The sequence below is a fragment of the Branchiostoma lanceolatum genome, chromosome 15, assembly GCF_035083965.1.
Source record: "Branchiostoma lanceolatum isolate klBraLanc5 chromosome 15, klBraLanc5.hap2, whole genome shotgun sequence".
NCBI classification, from domain to species: Eukaryota; Metazoa; Chordata; class Leptocardii; order Amphioxiformes; family Branchiostomatidae; genus Branchiostoma; species Branchiostoma lanceolatum.
The window spans coordinates 994,748-1,016,870 of NC_089736.1; the positions used below are offsets into that span (position 1 = coordinate 994,748).

General features: G+C 40.7%; 1 protein-coding gene across 1 annotated transcript in view; it reads right to left on the reverse strand.

The window, feature by feature from the left end:
• The window catches only part of LOC136420990 (titin-like), a 93,142-nt gene that overhangs the window by 6,800 nt on the left and 64,219 nt on the right, over positions 1-22,123 (reverse strand). The window contains exons 50-67 of the mRNA XM_066408133.1: positions 21,600-21,716; positions 19,639-19,775; positions 19,017-19,164; positions 17,073-17,303; positions 16,351-16,511; positions 15,667-15,778; positions 14,014-14,283; positions 13,451-13,540; positions 12,661-12,837; positions 11,892-12,004; positions 11,017-11,170; positions 10,328-10,348; positions 9,724-9,845; positions 7,833-7,980; positions 6,779-7,054; positions 5,036-5,329; positions 4,315-4,449; positions 3,776-3,907 (exon numbers count right to left, since the gene is read on the reverse strand). Coding sequence (XP_066264230.1) covers positions 3,776-3,907; positions 4,315-4,449; positions 5,036-5,329; positions 6,779-7,054; positions 7,833-7,980; positions 9,724-9,845; positions 10,328-10,348; positions 11,017-11,170; positions 11,892-12,004; positions 12,661-12,837; positions 13,451-13,540; positions 14,014-14,283; positions 15,667-15,778; positions 16,351-16,511; positions 17,073-17,303; positions 19,017-19,164; positions 19,639-19,775; positions 21,600-21,716 — 2,838 coding nt within the window. The remainder of the gene's footprint in view (positions 1-3,775; positions 3,908-4,314; positions 4,450-5,035; positions 5,330-6,778; positions 7,055-7,832; positions 7,981-9,723; positions 9,846-10,327; positions 10,349-11,016; positions 11,171-11,891; positions 12,005-12,660; positions 12,838-13,450; positions 13,541-14,013; positions 14,284-15,666; positions 15,779-16,350; positions 16,512-17,072; positions 17,304-19,016; positions 19,165-19,638; positions 19,776-21,599; positions 21,717-22,123) is intronic.

Consider the following 22,123-nt stretch of genomic DNA (forward strand, 5'->3'; position numbering starts at 1 on the left):
CCCATCTCTCCATCACTCACGTTCTCCAAGATGCGGTCCACCTCATCTTCCAGATCATAGCTGTTCTCACTGTCATCATCTTCCTCTGTGCTTCCTTCAGAGTCACTTACACTCTCACCGGAGTCGGACTCTTCGTTAAGACTGATTACCTGGGTTTCCCGTCGCCACCTTGGTTTCTCTGAGAGATAGGTGCGTGTTTGAACGTCTTTTTGCATTGTTTTGGCTCCTCTGTCGCATACTTTTTGACTTTCTGCTTGTATGTTGTCTTCCCTCTGCTGGAGCATCAAAGATGCCTCTGGCATGTCTTCATCAACATTGCCTGCTTGGAGAGACTCTCGTTTTGCTTTGGCATCTTCCAAGCTTGCTAGGAATTCATCGCTACCTGTTTCTATTGCAGCTTCCCTTTTCTGCTTTGGCTCTTCCAGACTTGCAAGGAACTCTTCCACTTTACCGGATATCTTCTCTTCATCAACATTGCCTGCCTGGAAAGACTCTCGTTTTGCTTTGGGGTCCTGCAAGCTCGCTAGAAATTGTTCACTACCTGCTCCTATCCCAGCTTCTCTCCTTTGCTTTGGATGCTTCAAACTTGAGAGAAACTCTTCCTCTTGATCAGATATCTCGTCTTCATCAATGTTATCTGCTTGAAAAGACTCTCTTTTTGCTTTAGGGTCCTGCAGGCTTGTCAGAAATTCTTCATTACCTGCTTCCATTCTAGCTTCCCTTTGTTGCTTTGGATCCTCTAGACTTGAGAGAAACTGTTCCTCTTGACCAGATATCTCTTCTTCATCAATGTTATCTGCTTCAAAAGACTCTCTTTTTGCTTTAGGGTCCTGCAGGCTTGTCAGAAATTCTTCATTACCTGCTTCTATTCTAGCTTCCCTTTGATGCTTTGGCTCCTCAAGACTAAAGAGAAACTGTTCCTCTTGACCAGATATCTCTTCTTCATCAATGTTATCTGCTTCAAAAGACTCTCTTTTTGCTTTAGGGTCCTGCAGGCTTGTCAGAAATTCTTCATTACCTGCTTCCATTCTAGCTTCTCTTTGTTGCTTTGGATGAGAGAAACTTGAGAGAAACTCTTCCTCCTTGCCAGCATTACTGGCTCCAGCTAGCTCTCGTTTTTCTATTGGACCTTCCAAACTGGTTAGAAAAACATCCCTGTCTCCTTCCATATATGATTCTTCTAAGCTCTGTGTTTGCTCTTGTGTCTCATATGCTTTAGGTGCGTGTTTGGTTTCGTTTTCTGTTGTGAAAGGATCCCCTGTCCTTGTTTCATCCAAAGTAGCACGGAAAGTGCTCCTTCCTTCTTCCCAGCCCAATAGCCTTCTGTTCTTCCCTTCTTCTAAAGCTGTGAGGAAAGCTTGAGCTTCTGAACCCTGCTGAAACTCTTCCCTTTCCTGCTCTGTTTGCACCTCCCACGTTAGGAACGGAAAATCAACTTCTTCGTCTGGTCCGAAGTGTGTCGAATCTTCCTCCGCATCTGAGATGTCTTCAAAATCTTCAGGAACTACAACAAAATCGTCTACTTCGTCATTCTCCTCAACGTTTTCTTGGAAAACATCATCCAAGGAAGAATCAGATTCTGAGAGGGAGTCTGAAGGTGGGGACGGCTGCTTTTTAGCTTTGCGCTTCTCACTTGCTTCTGTCAAACTTGCAAGGAAAGAATCCTCTTCTGCTGGTGACTCCTTACCTACCACATTTATACCAGAGGCCAGCAGGATGCTATCCTCCCTTGCCATTGTTCGCCTTTGCTTAGGCTCTGCTAAACTGTCCAGGAAGACTTCAGGCTCAGAGACCGACTCAGGGTCAGGAGATGTGGGGATGTTTTCTTTCCGTTTATCTTTCATTCCTGACAAACTTTCCAGAAAAGTGTCTCCTTCCGACACAAATTCCTTTAAACCTGACACATGCATGGAACTTTCTTCTTCTCTAGCAACTGCTCGAATTTGCCTCGGCTCTGTCAAGCTTTCAAGAAAACTCTCATCTTCAGGTTCAGACGGAGGGGATGTGGGGATGTTTTCTTTCCGCTTGCCTCTCATTTCTGACAAACTATCCAGAAAAGCGTCTCCAGGCTCAGCCTGTTCTGTCAGAGCAGGTCCTGTTCTATCAGGTACCAGCATGGAACTGTCCTCTTCTCTAGTGACAGTCCGCTGTTGTCTTGGCTCTGCCAAGCTTTCCAGGAATGCCTCAGAATCTGAGGATCTCTCAACAATTTCAGAACTAGGAATGTCAGATTCCAGGAAAGCCTCAGCATCTGAGACAGGTTTAGGAGGTTCCAGGAAGTCCCCAAACGGTTTCTCAACACTTTCAGAACCAGCGGGAATGTCAGATTCCGGGAAAATGTTTGCCTTATTAGGAACTGTGGGCTCTCTTTGTGCTTCCAGTTCAATTCTCTCCTGCTCTTCAGTAAGCAAGGATTCACACCTTTGCTGGGTTTCCTGCAAATTTGTCAGGAAAACGTCGCTTTGTTGTCTGAAAGGAGCTGATTTGGGTTTTCCCAAGTTAGCCAGGAAAGTGTCGGTCCTCTCTTGGATGACAACTTGCAGCCTTTTCTTCCCTTCTTGCAAACTCTGGAGGAAAACGCTGGCATCTCCAAAAGGCGCTATTCAATCAAAAATACAGGGAGTCTGGTATTTGTCAAGCCCACTCCGAGGAATGTGCTCCACAAATACCAGTTATGAACAAAACTGAGGAGGACATAATTTGAAGAGGACATTTTTTCTGTTAATGTCTTAGTTTTGGTTTCACTTGTAATGAAATCAGGATAGATACAAAGAAAAGAAAAAGTTTTGCAGAGAAATTAGCACAGATGTGAATCCTTCTTAGTTGCACCCTATGGCTACAGTATGTTTAACAGGTTTGAGGGAGAGTGGAGTATGATTTTTTATGAAAGAATATCTATTTAGGCAGTTTAGTTGAAAATGTTCAAAAGCAACTTGAAGGAAAATTACCTTTATATAAGAACTACAGGCTAGATTGGTAATGGTTAAACTTCTAATTTTAAAGGAGTTTGAGACAACACCTTTACTGCAAAATCAGACATATGTAGATAGGAGAAGAATATGTAAAACAGGGTCATGAAGGGAAAGAGTCGCAAGGGCTGGGAGGGTGTCACAAATTAATCATAGGTTGATAAGGGTAAAGTAACAGACATTCCATAAAAACAAACACAGGAGGGGTGTAGTATAAGGGAGCACACTTGAAATGTAGTGTGAGAGGAGGAATGGTGTAGATGAAAGTATGTAAAATGACAGATGAAGGAGATTAGAACTAATGGCTTCCATTTGTGTACACCAACAATCACAACACATGACAGTAAAAAGTGTGCACAAATCCCTACAATAGACATACAGAATCCAAAACACAGGCAGTGTCCAAAGACTAAAGTATATGTGAACTCCAGCACTGCTTTTAACACAAGGACTTGCATGGTCTTGCCCTATGATGCCCGTCTTGGGATAACATACATATACAGGTACATGTCTGTTGAACAAATTTCAAAATGCTGCGAGCAAAACTAATGGTCATACATGAAATGTGTTTTCAGTCCATTTAGATCTGTATATACGGTCAGCAATAACCGGTAAGTCCTGAAGAGAAAACAATTTCTTTTCGTATCTGACAAATGAAGAATGATTCTCCATAAGAGGAAGAAATTTTGCTGGGACCAAAGAGGGAACAGCACAAGCAAAAGATCCTTTCCATGCCTTGGCCAGCATATGACCTGGATTGAATACATGTACAATCTCTTGTGACAAACAAAGAAAAGAAAGCTTACGTTTGACAATGAGCGTGGTGGTGTAGCGCGCCTCCCCGGCCACCAGTGTGTAGTTGCCAGCATCGTCCTGGGTGATGTTGATGATGCTGAGTTTGTGGAGACGTTTCTCAGACTCCATCTGGTACTTTTCTCCTACAGATACAAGAAATGTCAAAGTTGAGACAGAGGCCTTTTCAAGATAGCGACAGAACATGTTTCATCAGCTACATGTATACCCAATATAACCGCATTCATCCAGATGCCAAAAAGGTATATAACAATTGCAACAAAGACTAAGTTAGATTGGTGAAGAATGCTTCTATATAAGAATCATTTAGGATTTTCTAGCCAATTTTCTTCCTTAAATTTCTTTTGTAAAAGACATTCAAATGGTTCACCCATCAAACTGTACATAAAAATAGAAACTTTAAGTGTAAAAGAAAGTCAAGCCAACTTCCCTGCACTAAATTATACTTACCTGTAAAGTGTATTGAAATAACTAACCTATCCCCTACCAGAGCAAAGATGTTAGCAATTATAATAGTTAGACTCCTACTGACCTGCATATATTTCCTTGTCGTTGTGGAGCCACTGCACGGCAGACACATCCTCGTCAATCTCGAACTGAAGCGTCGCGGTCTGGTACTCCACCACCTCGAACGCCTCGATCGTACGCTGCATCTCTACATGAGCAGCTGGGGAGAACGAAGATGTCGTTATGTTTAACCTTTTGTCTGCCAAGGGTGCTCACGTGCACCGGGTCTTTCTTGGTTACGGCATCAGTCAGTAGCACAAGGGTTAACAACAATCACCACTTTAACTACCCCTACTAAAATATATCATCTAAAATTCTCTTAAAAACCCCTACTCTAAAAGAAAATATTCAATTTCACTCCTTTTGTTAGCAACGATTTCAGATAAAGATGGATTTAAGATTTCTTAGACTTTTTTCCAACATCTTATTATATAATAATTGTAGACACAAAACTTGTTCACAAAAATAAAAAGGGGACCATACAACACAACATAACTTGGACAAAACAAGGACTTTTGGACTCTCAAGGACTTAAGAGCAATTTCTTATGTACGGTCTTTATATATCTAATATCATAGATAGGAAACACTTAAAACAGATTGACCCACACGTGTGGTAATATCGCTGTCTTCCAAGGGAAAAATCTGTTTACAAGGAAATTTGGACACTTTTCTGTTGTAAAACCAAACAGGGTTCGGACTAAGCAGGGGACAGAAAGCGGGATGCAGAAGCGGGTTGGTTCTTACTCTCTACATAGATCGTGAAGACGTGTCGCGTCTCTCCCGCCACAAACACGTAGTCTCCGGCGTCCTCGGGAAGCGTATCGTAAATCAGCAGCCGGTGCGTGAATCGATCCCGCTCTATCAGAAACTTGTCACTAATCTCAAGCCGGAGGTTGTTACGGAGCCACTGAGCGTCGAAATCCTCCTCGGAGATTTCGATTTCTAGGACAGCGGTGTCATGCGGGTCGACGCGGATTGGCTCTTGTGGTGCGGAGCGGATTTGTATATCAGGCAGGGGTGTCTCCTCGTCAACTGTAACTGATCGGCAGAATGCACGGCTCAAAGTTGGGCAGCAGGTTTTGGGATTGTACGGCCAATTGGGTTAGTGTGGCACAGGGCTCTCGCTGGCTCTGAGTTTTTTCTCTGTCATCCCACAAGATTTTGGAAACATTTCCGATAAAATGGCACAGATGTGCAGTGTGTGCAAACTTCTCTTGTTCACTCATGACAGTTTCTTTTTTCTTATATACTGACATTCCAGTCTTGTTTTCAAGGTGAAATCCTGTGTAGAATTATTTACTTTTCAAAATGGCACAAATTTTTGGCACAAATCATACAATTATAGCAATTGATGGCATTTGTAGTTCATGTCATCTGGATTCCAAAACACTGTTAGAGGCATTTTTTGTCGTTCTGATATTGCTTGAATGCAAAATCTTTTATCTTAAGTCTTTTCCATGTCAGAATGCACCAATTTTTATATTCCAGAGATTTCTCCAGTAAAATTCTGTCAAATGTGGAGACGACAGACGACAACGGCGAAAGCCCTGGTATGGTATTTAGAGGGGGCCAGTGCAGGACTGAGGTATGGCAGCTGAACTGTACTGGCAGCCAGGAGACTTCAGTATGAGTTATTCTGACCCTTGTCAGTTGGGGGTGCCCAGGGAATGGATGCAACGGGTTGAACTAGACCAATGCATGATGCCAAGGTGCTGGATGCAAGCATGCCAAAAAAAAGAAACTTAAGATGGTCTGAAGAGCTCACTTAAGCAGAAAATAAGTAAAATGAAACAAAAACGTGAAAAAGAACTAAAATGTACCGATGGTGTACTTAGAGGAAGACTTAGTGCTAATTATTATGTGAAGATGTCTTTAAAAAAGGGAACTGAAATATTGTGAACATTCACAATTAAGAGACAATGGACTGGACGTGTGGTTATGACTTAGGTTATGAACTAAAACTACACAGACTACATTGAGTAAGTTGGACATGATCTGGTTATGGACACAAAGTACATTTGTACATAGTATCAACAGAATAACAATCATCATTATAACAAGATTGTACATATCAAATCTCATTATCATTGTTACACTAAAGTATTATATCATCACAACATACAAAATCATCACTGTATACAAAACGGATCACAAAATATACAATATGCGCCTGACTCTTTTCACTCACCAACTAATCCAAAAGTCAATTTCATTCTACATACAAGTATTACTGAGTTTTTCACACAAATCTTGGTTTCCAAAACTCAAATTAAAATCTGCATAATCTATGCTAGAGACTGGGATAAAACTGCTTCTACATGCAGTTGCACTGAATCCATTTCAGGATTTTAGACGGCAATCTACAGTCTGTAGCTGCACAGGTATGAATTTATCACACAGTATATAATGACAATCATAACTGGTGTCAAAGTATCAAAGTTACTGCTGTTGAAGAACCTAAATTTGTAGAACCAAATTTTGACATACCTTCGACGTAGAGGGTAACGACCTCTCGGGTCTCTCCCGCGACAAAGACGTATTCGCCGGAGTCGCCCTGTTCGGTTTCGGCGATCAGCAAGCGGTGCACGCAGCGATCGCGCTCCACCTTGTACTTCTCGCTTGTCTCGATACGGATCTCGTTACGATACCACGAGACGTCCACATCCTTGTACTGGTCCGTCACCTCGAACTCGAAGGTCGCGACCTCGTTGGGTTTGACTGTGATGGTTTCCATCGGCTTGCGACGGAACTCCACGTATTTGACTGCAGAAGGAAGGAAAATAGGCAGCATTTAAGCAAAGTCGTAAAATCCAAAAATCAGTCTTCAAATTGTCGACTTTGATGGATTCGGTTCAAATTTAGCTTCCCATCTAATGCTAGTATTGGTTGAATATAAAAAAGCATATCCATTGCATAAAATTATCAAGTTTGGTCTTCAAATGGTCAAATCTACACGTAGTTTCATATGTTATGCTGCATGCTATTGGGTACAAAGCAGTACATAATCTTGGCATCAAGAGCTAATATTCACCACTATTGGACAAGATTCTAGAATAAGTATCTTAGAACTCTCTTTCAATGTAAAGTTGGTATACAGTAACTTTTTGAATTACACGTATCTTCATGTCTTTCTGTACTCAAAGGAAATATTCTACCAAGAAGCTTTTGATCAGTCCTCTGATCCTTCTCAAATTAGAATGGAGGACAGTGCATCATTCTACTTTCATTACTGTTTTGAGAATGCTTTATGTCTTCAAGGCTATTTACAAAAGTTGAGCTAGATTCTAGACTTAGTTTGCTTCTAGACTCGACATAAAGCGTGATGCTGGTCAGGGCATCGTTATACTTTACTTTCCTTGAGTATACATAGTTTTTTTCCAACGATTGCATTATGAAAGATTCTAGACTAAAATCTCAGAACTCACCTTCGACGTAAAGCGTGACGCTGGTCTGAGCGTCGTTATACTTTACTTTCCTTGAGAATACATAGTTTTTTTCCAACGATTTCATAAAGATTCTAGACTAAAATCTCAGAACTCACCCTCGACGTAAAGCGTGACGCTGGTCTGGGCATCGTTAGCGACAAACGAGTAGTCTCCCTGGTCCTCCAGCGTGACGTTGGAGATGTAGAGTCTCCTCACGCCGCCAACCTGCTCAAACCGGTACTTGTCGCTCGTGGACAGGGTCACCTGGGCAGGCAGAGTTAAACAGTAGGAATTGGTTTATCATAATAGAAGACGAATGTCATTTTGTAGTAGAATGTGGATTATATACCAAAGAAAAAAATGAACTGTATAAGCTTGTAGAAAACCTATTTCCCTACTTCACACATTTAAGTACTGTACAAAAATTCATATTCCTAATGCGACTAGACAAACCTTCCATTGAAAAACATGTCTGTTCTTTTATATCTACTATAACAGAAAAGCAAGGAGAAGTAGAATTTATCTAATGATAGTCATATTCTTTTGTATCCGTTAACTGTACTTGTTATTTTGTTTTGTTGCGAGCTGTACTTAGCCAAGTGTGGCAGAAATGTGCAATAAAGGTCTTTATTATATTATAAAAACAAAAACATGGCATTGCAGTAAAAACTGAATTGCGCCTCAGTTTGCAATCAACGTATACGGTAAAGTCAACGCAATAAGAATACTATATACAAGTAACGTTCAATGATATCGACGGGGTTGACAGTTCATACATCTTAGTAATCATAGACCAACACAATTAAAAGTTAGTTAGTTAAACTTAAGGTCCTTCCCGCACCAGATGGTGCATAGGGTGGCACCCATCTCCCATACTCTTTCCCAAATGCTGAGTGCTAACCAGGGGAAGCAGTAAGTCTTTGGTATGACTCGGCAGGGGATTGAACTCAGGACCTACCGTTTGCACAGCGAACACTCTGCCTAGTAAGCCATTGCTCCGGCACCAAACAGGCGGAAATATATTCATATTGATAGGAAAACTAAAATCACTTTCAGTTTTTAGACCTTACAATCCAAAGCCATCTTAACTTTGCTGTTGGTGACTAGTGTGGTCACACTTTGGGGCAGCTTCTTAAAGTCTATTGGTAACCTGGAGAATCTTACACCATCTGTTCCTGGTTATGCTTATCTTTTCAATTAAGATTCCATAGGAAATCTGTTAAAGCAATGGCCCAGAAGTATACAGCTCATTTGAGGTGCAATGCATGATATTTTTCAGTTTTTCTAGGTTACTGGTAACGTTAGATGTTATCATTTTCATTTTTGTAAATTGTGAACATAACTTGTGTTACATTAATATACATATTTTACTTCATATTTCAGTGGGTGATTCTTGCTGGATGGTTCACTGCTTACATGTAAATATATATAATACACATGTATGTACATGTATATGGTTTCTGTTGGTCAATATCGACCATCATTATGATGGTAAAACCCTAATTCACATCAGCCCTACAGCATCGGCTATGGCTCAAACAGTCCTATTCCAGAATGTCAGTCTCTGCTACATATGTCACAGCTGTAAGCTGACTCAGTTCTGTTGCAAAGTGCTTTCCTGCGGATCTGCCTTTTTTCTGCGCTGTCCATCAGTCTGGCTTCACTGCTTATAATTGGGTTAAGTAGCCAAGAATTAGAATGGGACCCTCACCTGCTGCATATACCACAGGCAAATCTACAGTCATTCAAGAGCAGTCTAAAGCACATGGGTCCTGAACTTTGGAATAAACTCCCAACAGAACAAAGAAAACTCACTGCCGTATCGACCTTTAGAAATGGACTTTAGGAATGGAATTAGGACTGATACCGAATTTTTAAATTGTATATAATTGTGATCGTTGTGTATTATGTCTGTGCATTGCATTTGTATCCAGGGAGCCTGAAAAATAGGTCAAGAGACCTGAGTGTGTCTGCTGGTTAAATAAAGAAATGAAAATGAAAGTTAACCTCATTGCGGAACCACTGCCCCTCGACGTCCTCCTCCGAGATCTCCAGCTCGAAGGTTGCGGTCTCGCCAGGAGTGCAGCGAACGGGCTCGTAGACCTTACGGATGAACTCCACGTGTTTCGCTGTGGGGAAGGAGGAAAAAGGGGAGTCAGACTTGCTTAGAGTTGTGTTAAAGGTGTTCCCATCCTTATTAACTGCTTTAGACAAATGACTGCAATTGTCATAATGAAAAGTCCTTAACAGGTAAATATCGGACACACAATGGCTAATGGCTATCATGTTCTTGACATACATGTAGAGATGACAAGGTAAGGACAACAGCTAGGACTGTTTGTTAAGTCTACAACACGGGTAAAGTCAGTAGAGTTGGAAATGACTTATGAAATATATCTTTCTGTAGTTACAGTTATTCTGTTATTCTGAAAACTACTTGATATTTTCTAGAGAATTTCTGATGACCAATCCTATACATGTTATTGTGATGGCTCTGATAAAAATGGTTTCTGATGAAAGTGACAAATGCTTATCATGGTTGGAGTGTGGTATCTACAGTGACGGTTACTACAGCGACTGTTACTATGGTGACTGTTACTATGGTAGCTACCTGCTGGTTCAGTGGTGGCAACTGATAGGGTGAATGGACAGTGGTGGGGTGGTGGCAGGAGAAAAACGAAAGGACCAGAGAAGACACACAGGAAAACAAGCAAACAAACAAACAGTTACCCAAGAATGTTAATGAGGAGGAAATATCCGAGATTTGAGGGTAAACATCACAGGAAGAATACCGCCATGACATGCAAGGTATGGAGCTGCGCTGTTCTAACGTATGCTATAAGATGAAATGGTAGAACTGACATACTACAGTTGTACCATTGTCATCCTATAGTATGGTCTAGAACAGCCAACAGAAAGCGGAATTCTTCTTGTGATGTTTAAGTGAAAGAATGGGAAAATGACTTCAAAAGGAGATTTTGTCAAGGCTTAAGGAAAGACATTCAAATGGAAAGAATGGAAGAAAAGGAAGGAAATGATGATTAAAGAAAGGATGAAAATGGAGAAAAGGGAAATAACTATAGAAGAGCAAGCCATGCTGTGTGAACTGATAGTAAGAGAAGTAACAGATGACAGTGCTACACTTGAAGAACGTTTTCAAGCTGCAAAGGTTTCTTTCCATCTGACGATGACTTGGCAGTGGCTGATTACGAACACCAACCGCACGTGGAAAGCAAAAAAACCTCTCAACAACAATGCACTACTGTCACAACAACTTGATAAATAAAAACAATGACGTACTGTCAACATAGAGCGTTGCCGTGGCTTTGGTGTCCATGGCAATGAAGCTGTATTCTCCAGAGTCCTCCACGGTAACGCTGATGATCTCCAACTTGTGCACCTTCTGATCGGCGAGCACGCGATACTTGTCGCTAGGCGCGATCGCCTCGCCATTCTGTGAGGGAGGAAGGAAACATGGTAAATACTTGTGGCAAGGTTCAATTGTTACAAAAAAACTGTTACATTAAATCTGTGGTAGTAAACAATTGCCTAATCATTCTGTACGGGAGGTAGGAAACATGGCAGATATTTGTGGCAAGGTCTGAGAGCTGTTACAAAGAAATTGCTACATTAAAGATGTGGCAATCAAGTGTTACTGCCGCACCGTTGCTGAGAAATCAAGAATCACTGTCCCTGGTGCTAAAACACAACTGGCTTTCCACAGGACCAGCAAATTTCAAAACCTTTTCATAGATCAACACAACACTCTTCCTTAAAGCAGAATCAAGGTTTTAGGATTGTTAGAAAGAAATTCTTAAAAAGTTATTTATATAACAAACACCAGGAATTACTGTCCTTGGTGCTGAATTGCCTTGAAATAACAACGTTTGTAAAAAATGATTCTACATCTAACATTCTTAACAACCTACATCTTGAATGTTGGACCCATTTTTCTTCTTCAAGACAAGTTTAGCATGAATGAATGTGAAGTTAACAAACTATCCTGCCTTGAGCCAATAATGTTCAACATTCTGTTGATTCAGAACAAAAAGATCCCTGTCTAACTGTTCATTCCTTCTAATCAAAAATACATCTTCATAGATAGGAACTTGATAGTTTCCTTATTCAAAGAGAAGTTTTTCAAGGAAACAAACACCCAGACAGCTGTGACCCACCTTGAGCCACTGCACTTCCACTCCTGAGAAGTTGATCTCGACCTCGAAGGTCGCGGTCTGCTTCTCAAAGATCTTGATGTTCTGCAGCGGTCGGGTGAACTCAAGTTTGCGAACTACGGAAGAAAAGGGGTGTATGTTTTTAAGCACAAGTTAAGAAAGAAAGCATACAAGCAACAGCTAATATTTTTAAAGCAGGGAGAAAACTTGGATATGACTGTATTCATTCCATAAAACTGAGTGCACCAAGGCATGAACCTGGTCCTCAGGCTTTGGTTTTATTATAACATCACTGAGACAAAATTTGAAGAAGAAATCATAAAAGCAACAGATAATTATAATAATATAAATATTATATTTATATCCAATTTATGTCCAATCCCGGACATCATAGAGATCATAGACCTTGAGTCGCGTAATTCCCACAGGAAGATTAAAGAGGCAGTCCACATCCAGTTGGAACACACTGGGATGAACCGTACTGGAGGTTGGGAGCTGCCTAAGTCCTACTTACCCCTACTCCGCAAGGAGGCGGGGGAGGCAGGACGATCTTCACAAGTCTCGGCCTAGTCTCGTGTTCTCGCGAGACTAGGTCATTCCGTGAACAAGACGTACAGACTAGACGTCGAAAATTTGGAGGTTAGTATTTCGCTACCTTTTATTAAGTCACTGTTCGAAGAATATTCTTGTAACTGTTAGTATACGTGACTGATGAACCTCTTCAACGATAAATATCATGATAACTACATCAACATAGAAAACGTTTTCTTACTTTGCACGTTCAGTTGTGTGGTCTGTCGGAACTCCCCGATAACGACGGCGTATTCGCCGGCGTCGCTCTGGGAGACGTTAGAGATGACAAGCCGGTGCACGCAGCCCCGAACCTCGATGGTGACGCGGTCGCTCGGGGCTAGAACACTGCCCTTACGCTGCCACTGCACCTCGATGCCTGCAGGAAGATTTCATTGTATTCATTAGCAATGAAACAAGTCGTTACACTGGGTCAGCCACTGTGGCTAACACATACAAAACCTACGTAGCGATCTTGCCTCTGGAACTAGAAGCTCCGGGCCGGGTTCGATCCCGGCTGTGCCGCTTACCCGACATGCACGCTACCGGAAAGGGTCGCAGTCCTTAGGACGGGACGTTAAGCCGTGGTCCACTGTTCATTGTGCTTGTCGAAAAGGGCTAGGGGAATTTCCCCGGTACAATGAACCTGTAAATACTGTACATAAGGTCTGTCTTCCTGTCACGACCAGTGGAAGATTAGCTTATCTGTTCATTGAGTTCACTTGAGCTAAACTGGTTCGAGATAACTTTCCTTTACTTTACACTAAATGGAACACAATTGTCAACATGCATTAGAAGATGATACATAATTAAACAGTTACAGAATAGAATAATCATAGAAATCATTAAGGAATCAATCACAAACCAAGCAGATGTGTCAGATATACACCAAGTATGTCAATATGAATAATTTTTTAGAATGTATATCATATATGTTTTAATTACCTTCGTAAGCAAAGCAAAGAAAAGCAAAGAAAAGAAAAGCAAATTACCTTCGTGAGAAATCTCCACTTCAAAGCTTGCTGTCTCCTGTTTGTAGACTGTCTGGGACTGCAGTGATCGTGTTACTTCAATCGGGCGCTCTGTACGGAAACAAGGATAACAATCGTAAATGACCTACGCAGAAGAACTTTGACGGTGAGTTTTACTGCATAGAACAGTTTTATGAGGCTTCTTCAAAAACTTCTTCTAAGTCTCACCCAGAGACAAAGAGGATGTTGCTCCCAGTTTGGGTTGTAGCTAAATAGTAAGACCTTAGATGAGTGTTTACAAAGGAACAAATGCTTGACTCATTTTCTTTCAGCTGCATCCTTTGGAAAACTGGCAGGTGTAAGGAGAAATAGCAGGAAATGTGTGGTCAGATGCAAAAGTATGTTTTTTTGCAATTTTCTGGCATTTTTGGCTATTTTCAACTAAAAATGTATATTTTTTGCTACTTTTAGATAAAACTGTACATTTTGGGCTGATGTGCCCAAACAGGGAGCTACACCCTTATTTCTGGGTAAGGCTGAGATGTTTTCGAGAAGCCCTGCAGTTCACCAGTCGTTAACGTCACCTGTAACGACCAACTGAGCCGACGCCGTGACATCACGGCACTTGAACTTGTACTCCCCAGCATCCTCGAACGCCAGGTCTTTCACCGTGATCCGGTAGAACACGTGGCGGTGCAATTTGATCTGCACCCGGTCGGAGTTCGTCAGCTCCACGCCGTTGTGGAACCACTGGTGCTCAAGGTCGTCCTGGCTCAGCTGGATCTCGAAGGTCACGGCGCCCGTTTCCATGGCTTCCATGTTCTGGAGGGGTTTCTTAACCTCCAGTGGAAGGGCTGGGGGGAGAGGAGAGAACATGTTGGTGTTGTATAGGTCAAATGGCAAAGGTCAAAGCAACATACTGTAACATGGCTCCAATTTTGGGTTTTAGATTCAAATAATCTTAGAACAGCATGCAAACTGTTTGAGCTTTTTTTTCTTTTGTTAAAACATAGTTTTCACTAACTAAATGGCATGTATTTCTTTCATGCTGTCCAGGAGAAAACTGAGCAATTTACAACTGCTTAATTTCAATTCTTCCAGTCTTACTTCAATCAAGTACTTGTCAAGTTGATTGATCATAATGCAGGTGAAAGCATTCAACACTTTACACCGTGGTCGAGCACAAACATAAGTGAACAAGTTTCCACAATCAGTCAAGAAAAGTGATATCAACGAAGTGTCACAGGCATGGTGCATTGTGGAACATGACAAAACACACAGTGGTCCGTTCATGTTGTCTGTGCTTTGGTGATCTTAAGGGCTTTTCCAGAATGAACATCAAATCTTTGGGGCAAGAATCTTTTCCAATACCAAATATGAGCATACAAAGCAGTATTTTCTATATCTTTTTAGTACTTTCTTTTCTCTTTATGTCTTGCCCTCAGTCTGTTATCTTTCTGGAAAGGCCCTCGGTGAAACGGAGATAAAATGGAGCCGTACTTACATTGTTCTGTAACTGCAGGTGGAATGGCAGCAAAACAACATGGAAACAGGATGACAAGGGCACAACAACAGCATGGAAACAGCATGACACCAATGCAGTAATAGCATGCCAACAAGAATGGTAACCTATTCTAAAAAATACAGTACAGTGTACACACACAGTCAGATAATTGATGACATTAAGCTTAGGCCTTGTAGTAGTGCGTTTTATAGAGTAAAAGGTGGTGAATACTACCAGTGAACAACATCGATAAGCTAATGAGAATATGATAACAGAAAACAGCAAACAATAAAACTATTATACATAATTATCATTTGCAGACAAGGATGTATAAATCAACTGTACTATATGAGAAAAACCCAAATTGGATGAAAGTTTGGTATGATAGGGTGGCAATTTTGTACAGCATGACAGTGACAGATATTGTGACATTCAAGTAAAAAGATGTTTATCTTACAGACATATTCTGCCATAAAAGTAAACCATTTATTTATTAATTTATTAATCGTTAGGGTGGTCCCTTCAGTACAAACAGATCATAACAGATCAAATGCTGCTAGATAAATAAAAAAAAGTTCAACCAATAGGAGAATGGCTGCGTGCCCATCAAAGTTTTGCTTTTGTACCTTTTTGTTTTGCACTCCTGGATTTTGACAGATAATATTAGGATCGGTCTACTCTTCATCCAGTTTGAGATTTATTTTCAGGTGTGAAAGAGAGCAAAGGTGTTTACCTGTGACGGTGAGAGTAGCGGACGTCGTGGCCTTCTCCACCTGGCAGGTGTACTCGCCTGCATCCTCCAGGGTCACGTTACGCACAACCAGCATCAGGCACTTACGCATCACCTGCAATCAATAACTTAGTTAGTTAACCCATTAACAAACCAGCATCAGTTAACCCAGTAAGTCATGACCAAACCAGCACCAGGCACTTACGCATCACCTGCAATCATTATTAACACACTCAGTTAACTCAGTAACTCAGTACCCAGCAACAGGCCTTTAAGCATAATCTGCAATCACTTATTCATCCCAGTAACTATCACCAAACATGCTAAGGAAGGAAGGGGCAAGCTACGAGTTAAATGCTCTTAAGAATCAATAACTTAGTCAACTAACCCATTAACTCATACATATGTAAGCAACCAGCAACCAATACAGAACATAACAGGGTCAAGATAAAAGACAACTCTAGATTATCAATAACTTGGACAGCTAACCCATTAACTCATTAGCAAAAAAGATAACTAACCAGCTACCAACTACACAACTACTGACTATTTTACCTCATGAATGCAATGTTTGCACCATTTGACCATGTTGTAAATAGTTTCATCTCATTTCTCATTTCACTAATCCATTAACCAGATCAATAAGTTCTCTAACCCATTAACCAAATCGATAACCGGCTAACTAACCTGCTGCTGATACTTGTCTCCCATGGTGATCTCCTGTCCGTCCTTGTACCAGCGGGGTTTGGCAAACTCCTGGTTAACGTCGGCTTCGAACACAGCGGTGGCGTCGCGCTCCTTGGCGGTCACGTCCGCCAGTTCCTTGGTGAATCCTAACTCGACCACTTCTGCACGGGGGAAAGACAATAGATGTAATGGTATGGAGAAGCTAATGAAAGAACTTAACTGGACAGTTTTCAAAAATAGTTGAAAATAAAATGTGGAAAATGTTCCCAGGTTGTGGCCAAACATCATATTAAATTTTCTGTTTTCAAAGAACTTGCACAATCACATTTATTTCATACTTATCTCATTAAGGTTTCACTATATCTTTATTCAATCATTCTATAGTGCCTGTGAAATGTGTTTATTTGTTCCTTTGTTCAGACCCTTGTATATAGTGCCTACAGTGTAGTAGCACAAAAGGCAGCAAATTCCTTGCTGTTTCAGTAGCAGGATAATTTTTAGAGGGAGTGGTTGCTAACCCCAAGTGAAATATGTGACAGATGGAATTTCTTGTTTTTCCCTACTTATTTTGTTCATTGATTTTTAAGAATAAGTACCTGCAGATGAGGGCAAGCCCCTCTACACAGTGAAAACAATCAACATGATTTATAGATGTGTGATTTCACAATTAAGAAATGGTACAACACCTACTCGGCACGTGAAGGAAACTTAAAGACACTTACTTGGCACGAGTAGGAAGGCGGTGCACGACGCACTTCCCGCGGCGTTGTCGGCCTTGCAGACGTACGTCCCAGAGTCCTCGTGGTCTGGGTTGGGGATGCAGAGTACGCTGGTGGTTCCGTCGCGTGAGATCTGGATCCGGTCGCTCGACTGGAGCTCCGCGCCGTTCTTATACCAGCTGATGCGTGGCTCCGGCTTGCCGGTCACCTTCGCTTCAAACCGGCACTGCTCGCCTGGGAGGGGAGGGGGGAGGAAACAGATGGTTAATAATCTATCTTATATCAATCGCACTTAGAAAATACATAAACAATGACATATATATGAGATATAACAGTGCGAGGGAGGCCAAAAGCTTGAGCCTAAATATGTGAATGCCTTCCTTCATTAACTTGTAAGAATTTAAATAACCAATTAGATTAGAAAAAAGAACACAGTACAATAAAGTACTTGACATGTATTTTTTCAGAGAAATAGGAAGATGGTGTGTAAAAAATGCATATCAATAACATATCAAATGAATTTGATTATAAGACTTGAGAGACTTAAATATATTATATATATATATATATTTTGCTTTTGATATTCATATTGATGTGCTATATACCATTGGGTGGATGTGCATTTATTTTTCTAAAGTTTGATAATAAAGTCATACTTGTTGATTAATTGGTAATATTTTGAATTCATCTGCTTAATTCTTTGTCCTTCTTAAGTCCCAAGATTGAATTATCATTCCTGACAGTTGGTAAAAAGGGCTAAACAATTTGACTATCTGCAAAGTTTTGGCTGAGATTCAGTTCTTGAACTCTGACATTTCATTATCGTCTACTATCTATCCTCCACTAGTGCTTGCCTCCCATATAGGGTGATAAAACCTCACTAAGCTACAGCCCTGGCATACTCCACATACCACCACCCCCTCCCAACCCAAGGGGCTACATGGCAGTCATACAGACATACTCGGCATTCCTACTCGCATGCTTAACATAGAATAAATACCTCCCAGGCTATTTCTGACTCAGGGATAGGATCACGTTTCACCCTGACCTTCCCTGCCATATTTGGTACCTCATTTGCATACAATGGCAGTGAGAGAATGAGATTTGAATACAATGGGTAAGATTTGCATACAATTGGCTTTCTTTCAATGTGATGCCTCTGAAAGAAGCTATTCATCATACAACTTGCATCATAGACTATTGTAAGTTATGTAAAGGCTTTACAACCATTTGAAGTTTTCAAATGTGTTTTAGAGTTCTTGACCTTAATTCTAATGAAAACTTCATTTCATGACTTTGTGTACGCTCTACTAACTTGATAACATCAATAAACACATTAACCAGTTTTATCAACTTATTAACCACCAGGTTTCAGTTTCTGGTGAAATTTTCTTCAATCATGCTAAAAGAGTATCCAGTGGTTGCATTTGAATTCATCAACTTATCATTAACTTATCAATTAAAACATTTACTGATCTTAGTAGATTATCAACTACTTAACCCACCAGGTTTCAGTTTCTGGTTCTGCAACTTCTGAGTGAACTTGGATTTCTTTTTTTCAGTTATGCTTACTCCCAAAAAGATGATTGTGTTTTTCCTTTTCATCAACCAATCCTTTTCAACAATTACCAGTCATATCAAATTATCAAAATTTTTAACTCACCAGGTTTCAGTTTCTGGTTCTGTAACTTCTGGGTGAACTTGTTTTTTTTTCAGTTATGCTTACTCCCAAAAAGATTGTGCATTTTCTTTATTAACTAATCAATTAACTAGTAATATCAAGCTATTAACTTATCAACTCACCAGGTTTCAGTTTCTGATTCTGTAACTTCTGGGTGAACTTGGGTTTCTTTTTTTCAGTTATGCTTACTCCCAAAAATATTGTGCATTTTCTTTATTAACTAATCAATTAACTAGTAATATCAAATTATTAACTTATGAACTCACCAGGTTTCAGTTTCTGGTTCTGTAACTTCTGGGTGAACTTGGGTTCCTCCATGCCGGGTTCCTTCTTCGGTCTCTTCTCAGGGGGCGGGGCGGCCCTCACGGGCGCTGCCTCCACCGCCACTTCTCGCTTCTTCAGGGGCTTGGCCTCCTGCAAGACAAGGTGAAGATGTCTTAGATACATCTCAAGACAAGGTGAAGACATCTTAGACTATTGCTATATTTGTCAATAATTCTGTTTCTTGTCCTCTGCTGAACGTTCAAAACCAGATTTTGTTTGCAGAATAGATTTTTGCCAGACGCAAAGAAAGCAAAAGGACACAAAAAAACAATAAAGAAACAAGGAATCTTTCCCAAACCTTTTCACAAGAACAGTGGTTAACTCACTATTAAGCATGGCCAGGCCTCCTGAATTTATCATTAAGCTTTCCTAGGATCTCCCCATGCAGACCCTCATCCACTGTTTTCTGCCAGTTACTAACTGGGAAATTTCTTATCAAAAGGCTTTGTCTTAGATGTTTGCTTGTGCATATCTTAATCATCTAATAAAAAAAGTATGTGGTAATCTACGTGGTAATTTCTTGTAAGCTATAACAAAACAAATCGACAAAAAAATTGTCCTTACAATTTTGATTTCTTCCTTGGTGATTCCCTTGAGCTCCATTCCGGCCAGCTTCTCATAGTAGCCGGGCTCGAACCTTTTGTTGAACTTCTTCTGAAGTTCCACTGAGGCCAGCTCTGCTTCACTCTTCTCTTTGGTTACTGGGGAACAGAAAATGTCAAATTAACATCAAACAATGGGTTAGGGTTCGGGACGTCCCTCGGATAGGACGCTAAATGGAGGTCCCGTGTTTGAGGAGAGTCACACCTTGAGCATGTAAAAGAACCCACCACATCTTTTGAAAAAGAGCAGGGGCATGCCCCAGTGTGACTGTGAGTGAACCAAAAACATTCAGGCCTAAAATGTGGTAGGGAATTTCCCGAGCAGCCTTCGTAACCCCTGCTTCTCCTAATGGGTCAGTGAAGTCAATACTTGTCTCAAGCATTGATGTTTCTGGCCTAGGGTGAAGAGATGCTGCTACACTAACAAATGAGCCGCCTTTCTTCGTAAATCGATGGCAACATCAGGCTCTTACGAATTGATTTTTAAAAAATCCTTTCAATATCTCTCTATCAGTGGCCAACTCTGTCTTCTACTTGGCTACAGTCAAGCAGGATGAAAAAGATACCTCTGGTTTATATATTTATGAAGGAAATGCGTGTTCCAGAATGTCATGCTCTGCCTTTTCTTTCGGCAGTCTGAAATGGGGGTCATGTCAACTTCTCTAACTGTTCTACATCTATGCAGGGACATATTTACATTGTGTATCAAATGGCGTTATGTTAAAAATCTATATAGAATAGGTTTTTTCCTCATAATTTGATATAATATGATGATATGATATACTAACATCTAAATCAAATACAATGTTAACATTAAATGTAAGCAATTACTTCATCTATAGATAAAAAGTTTTTAACAATGAGGGTCCATTGCTGAGAAACAAGCAGATCAAACAGTTTGGCCGCACATTAAAAATCACTTCATGTTAGTCACGGGTTGCTTGGGTTTTGTGTTTGCCAGTTAACAAACAAGGCATGACAAAGCCAGAGCACCAGGGGGGAGGGGGGCACTTCTCATGCAAATGGTGGAATGTTTGAAGGTCGCAGGCTGTGGACTTTGCCATTCATTATCGTGACCTTGGGGTACAAAAGACGACCAACTCGCTAAACTGCACAACCGTCCCAACTCCATCAGCCTTATTCTGGGTGCAAGCATGTCTGTTTCCACTGCTTTTGAACCTTAACAAGAAGTGTTACTATAAGCTTTTACTTTTCTTTATTGGTGATATTGAGCAAGGCTAAAAATATTATGAGCAAAAGTCCTTCAAAATAAAGGTTACAGGACTACATGTACTAACTAAAGGCACCACTTCTGTCAGTAACATGCTAACTAGCTGGCACTTAATGGAAACAAACCTAAAAGGCAGTCTTTTCCTCATTCTGATTCTTCCTTAACTTAGCAACAGACTTCTCTAGCTAATAGATATCCTTCCTACAGTTAGGAGTCAATCAGATCTTCAGAATTTGTGCAAAAGTAAAGGGGATCACAATATGAAAGACATTCAGTTTCAGTTTTGTTTGTTTTGCCAGGAAACTACATCCCGATTCCATGACCTACTTTCCATGTAACCCAGGTTACATCATGATTGTATGTCTAAAAAATGAGAACTCAACCAACTTTTCATAGAATTCTGAAACCCCTTTCTAACCCAAAGTGAATAGGCAAACTTCCCTTGGACAAACCAGCAGAAATCATAAACCTAAACACTAGTTACTCCAAGCAAACAAAATGTTTTGGACTCTAGTTTACGCCACATACGATTAGAGATTAGAGAGTGGAACAAGGCAACATTGTACAGACACCGACAGTAGAGGCCTTTAGGACTAGACTGACAGCCTCCCTGCCATAATCTGCACCCCCCTCTTTAAGGGGTTGTTAGAGGGTTACAAGGAAGACATATGAAGATGATGTTCTCCACTCACCTTTCTCAACCTTCTTGAGTTTAGGCATCTCGAACCCTGGCGAGCGGTCGCGCTTGATGGTGAGTTCCTCACGTCCCTTCAGACGGTGGTAGCGGCGAAGGTCAGGGTCGGCAGCAGCTGTGTGGAGAAGAAACGGTTTTAACGTCTCTGTGTTTGTCGCTGTGAAAAATTGATTATGTCTGGTACTTTTGGTGCCCCAGAAACAATCAGAAACACAAAGGATGAACCCGGAAGTATTGCTGATGGAAGTTGAACTTAATGAGAAACTTTCGTATAAATCTTACTTCCAAGTCGACACTATAATTACACATTACATGACATTGTTCCACCATTGTTACAGAGAACAGTTTGAATATTTCAATTTGTGCTTCCGGGTTTGAAAATATAGCCTTTCTATATACTGATTTTAAAGGCCATGTATTAAGCAAAGTGACAATTGTTTTTCTACGAAATCTAAAATCAGTCTGATGGCACAGCTTTGCATGATTTACTTGTTAAGAACTGTATATAATAAGCAATTTGCT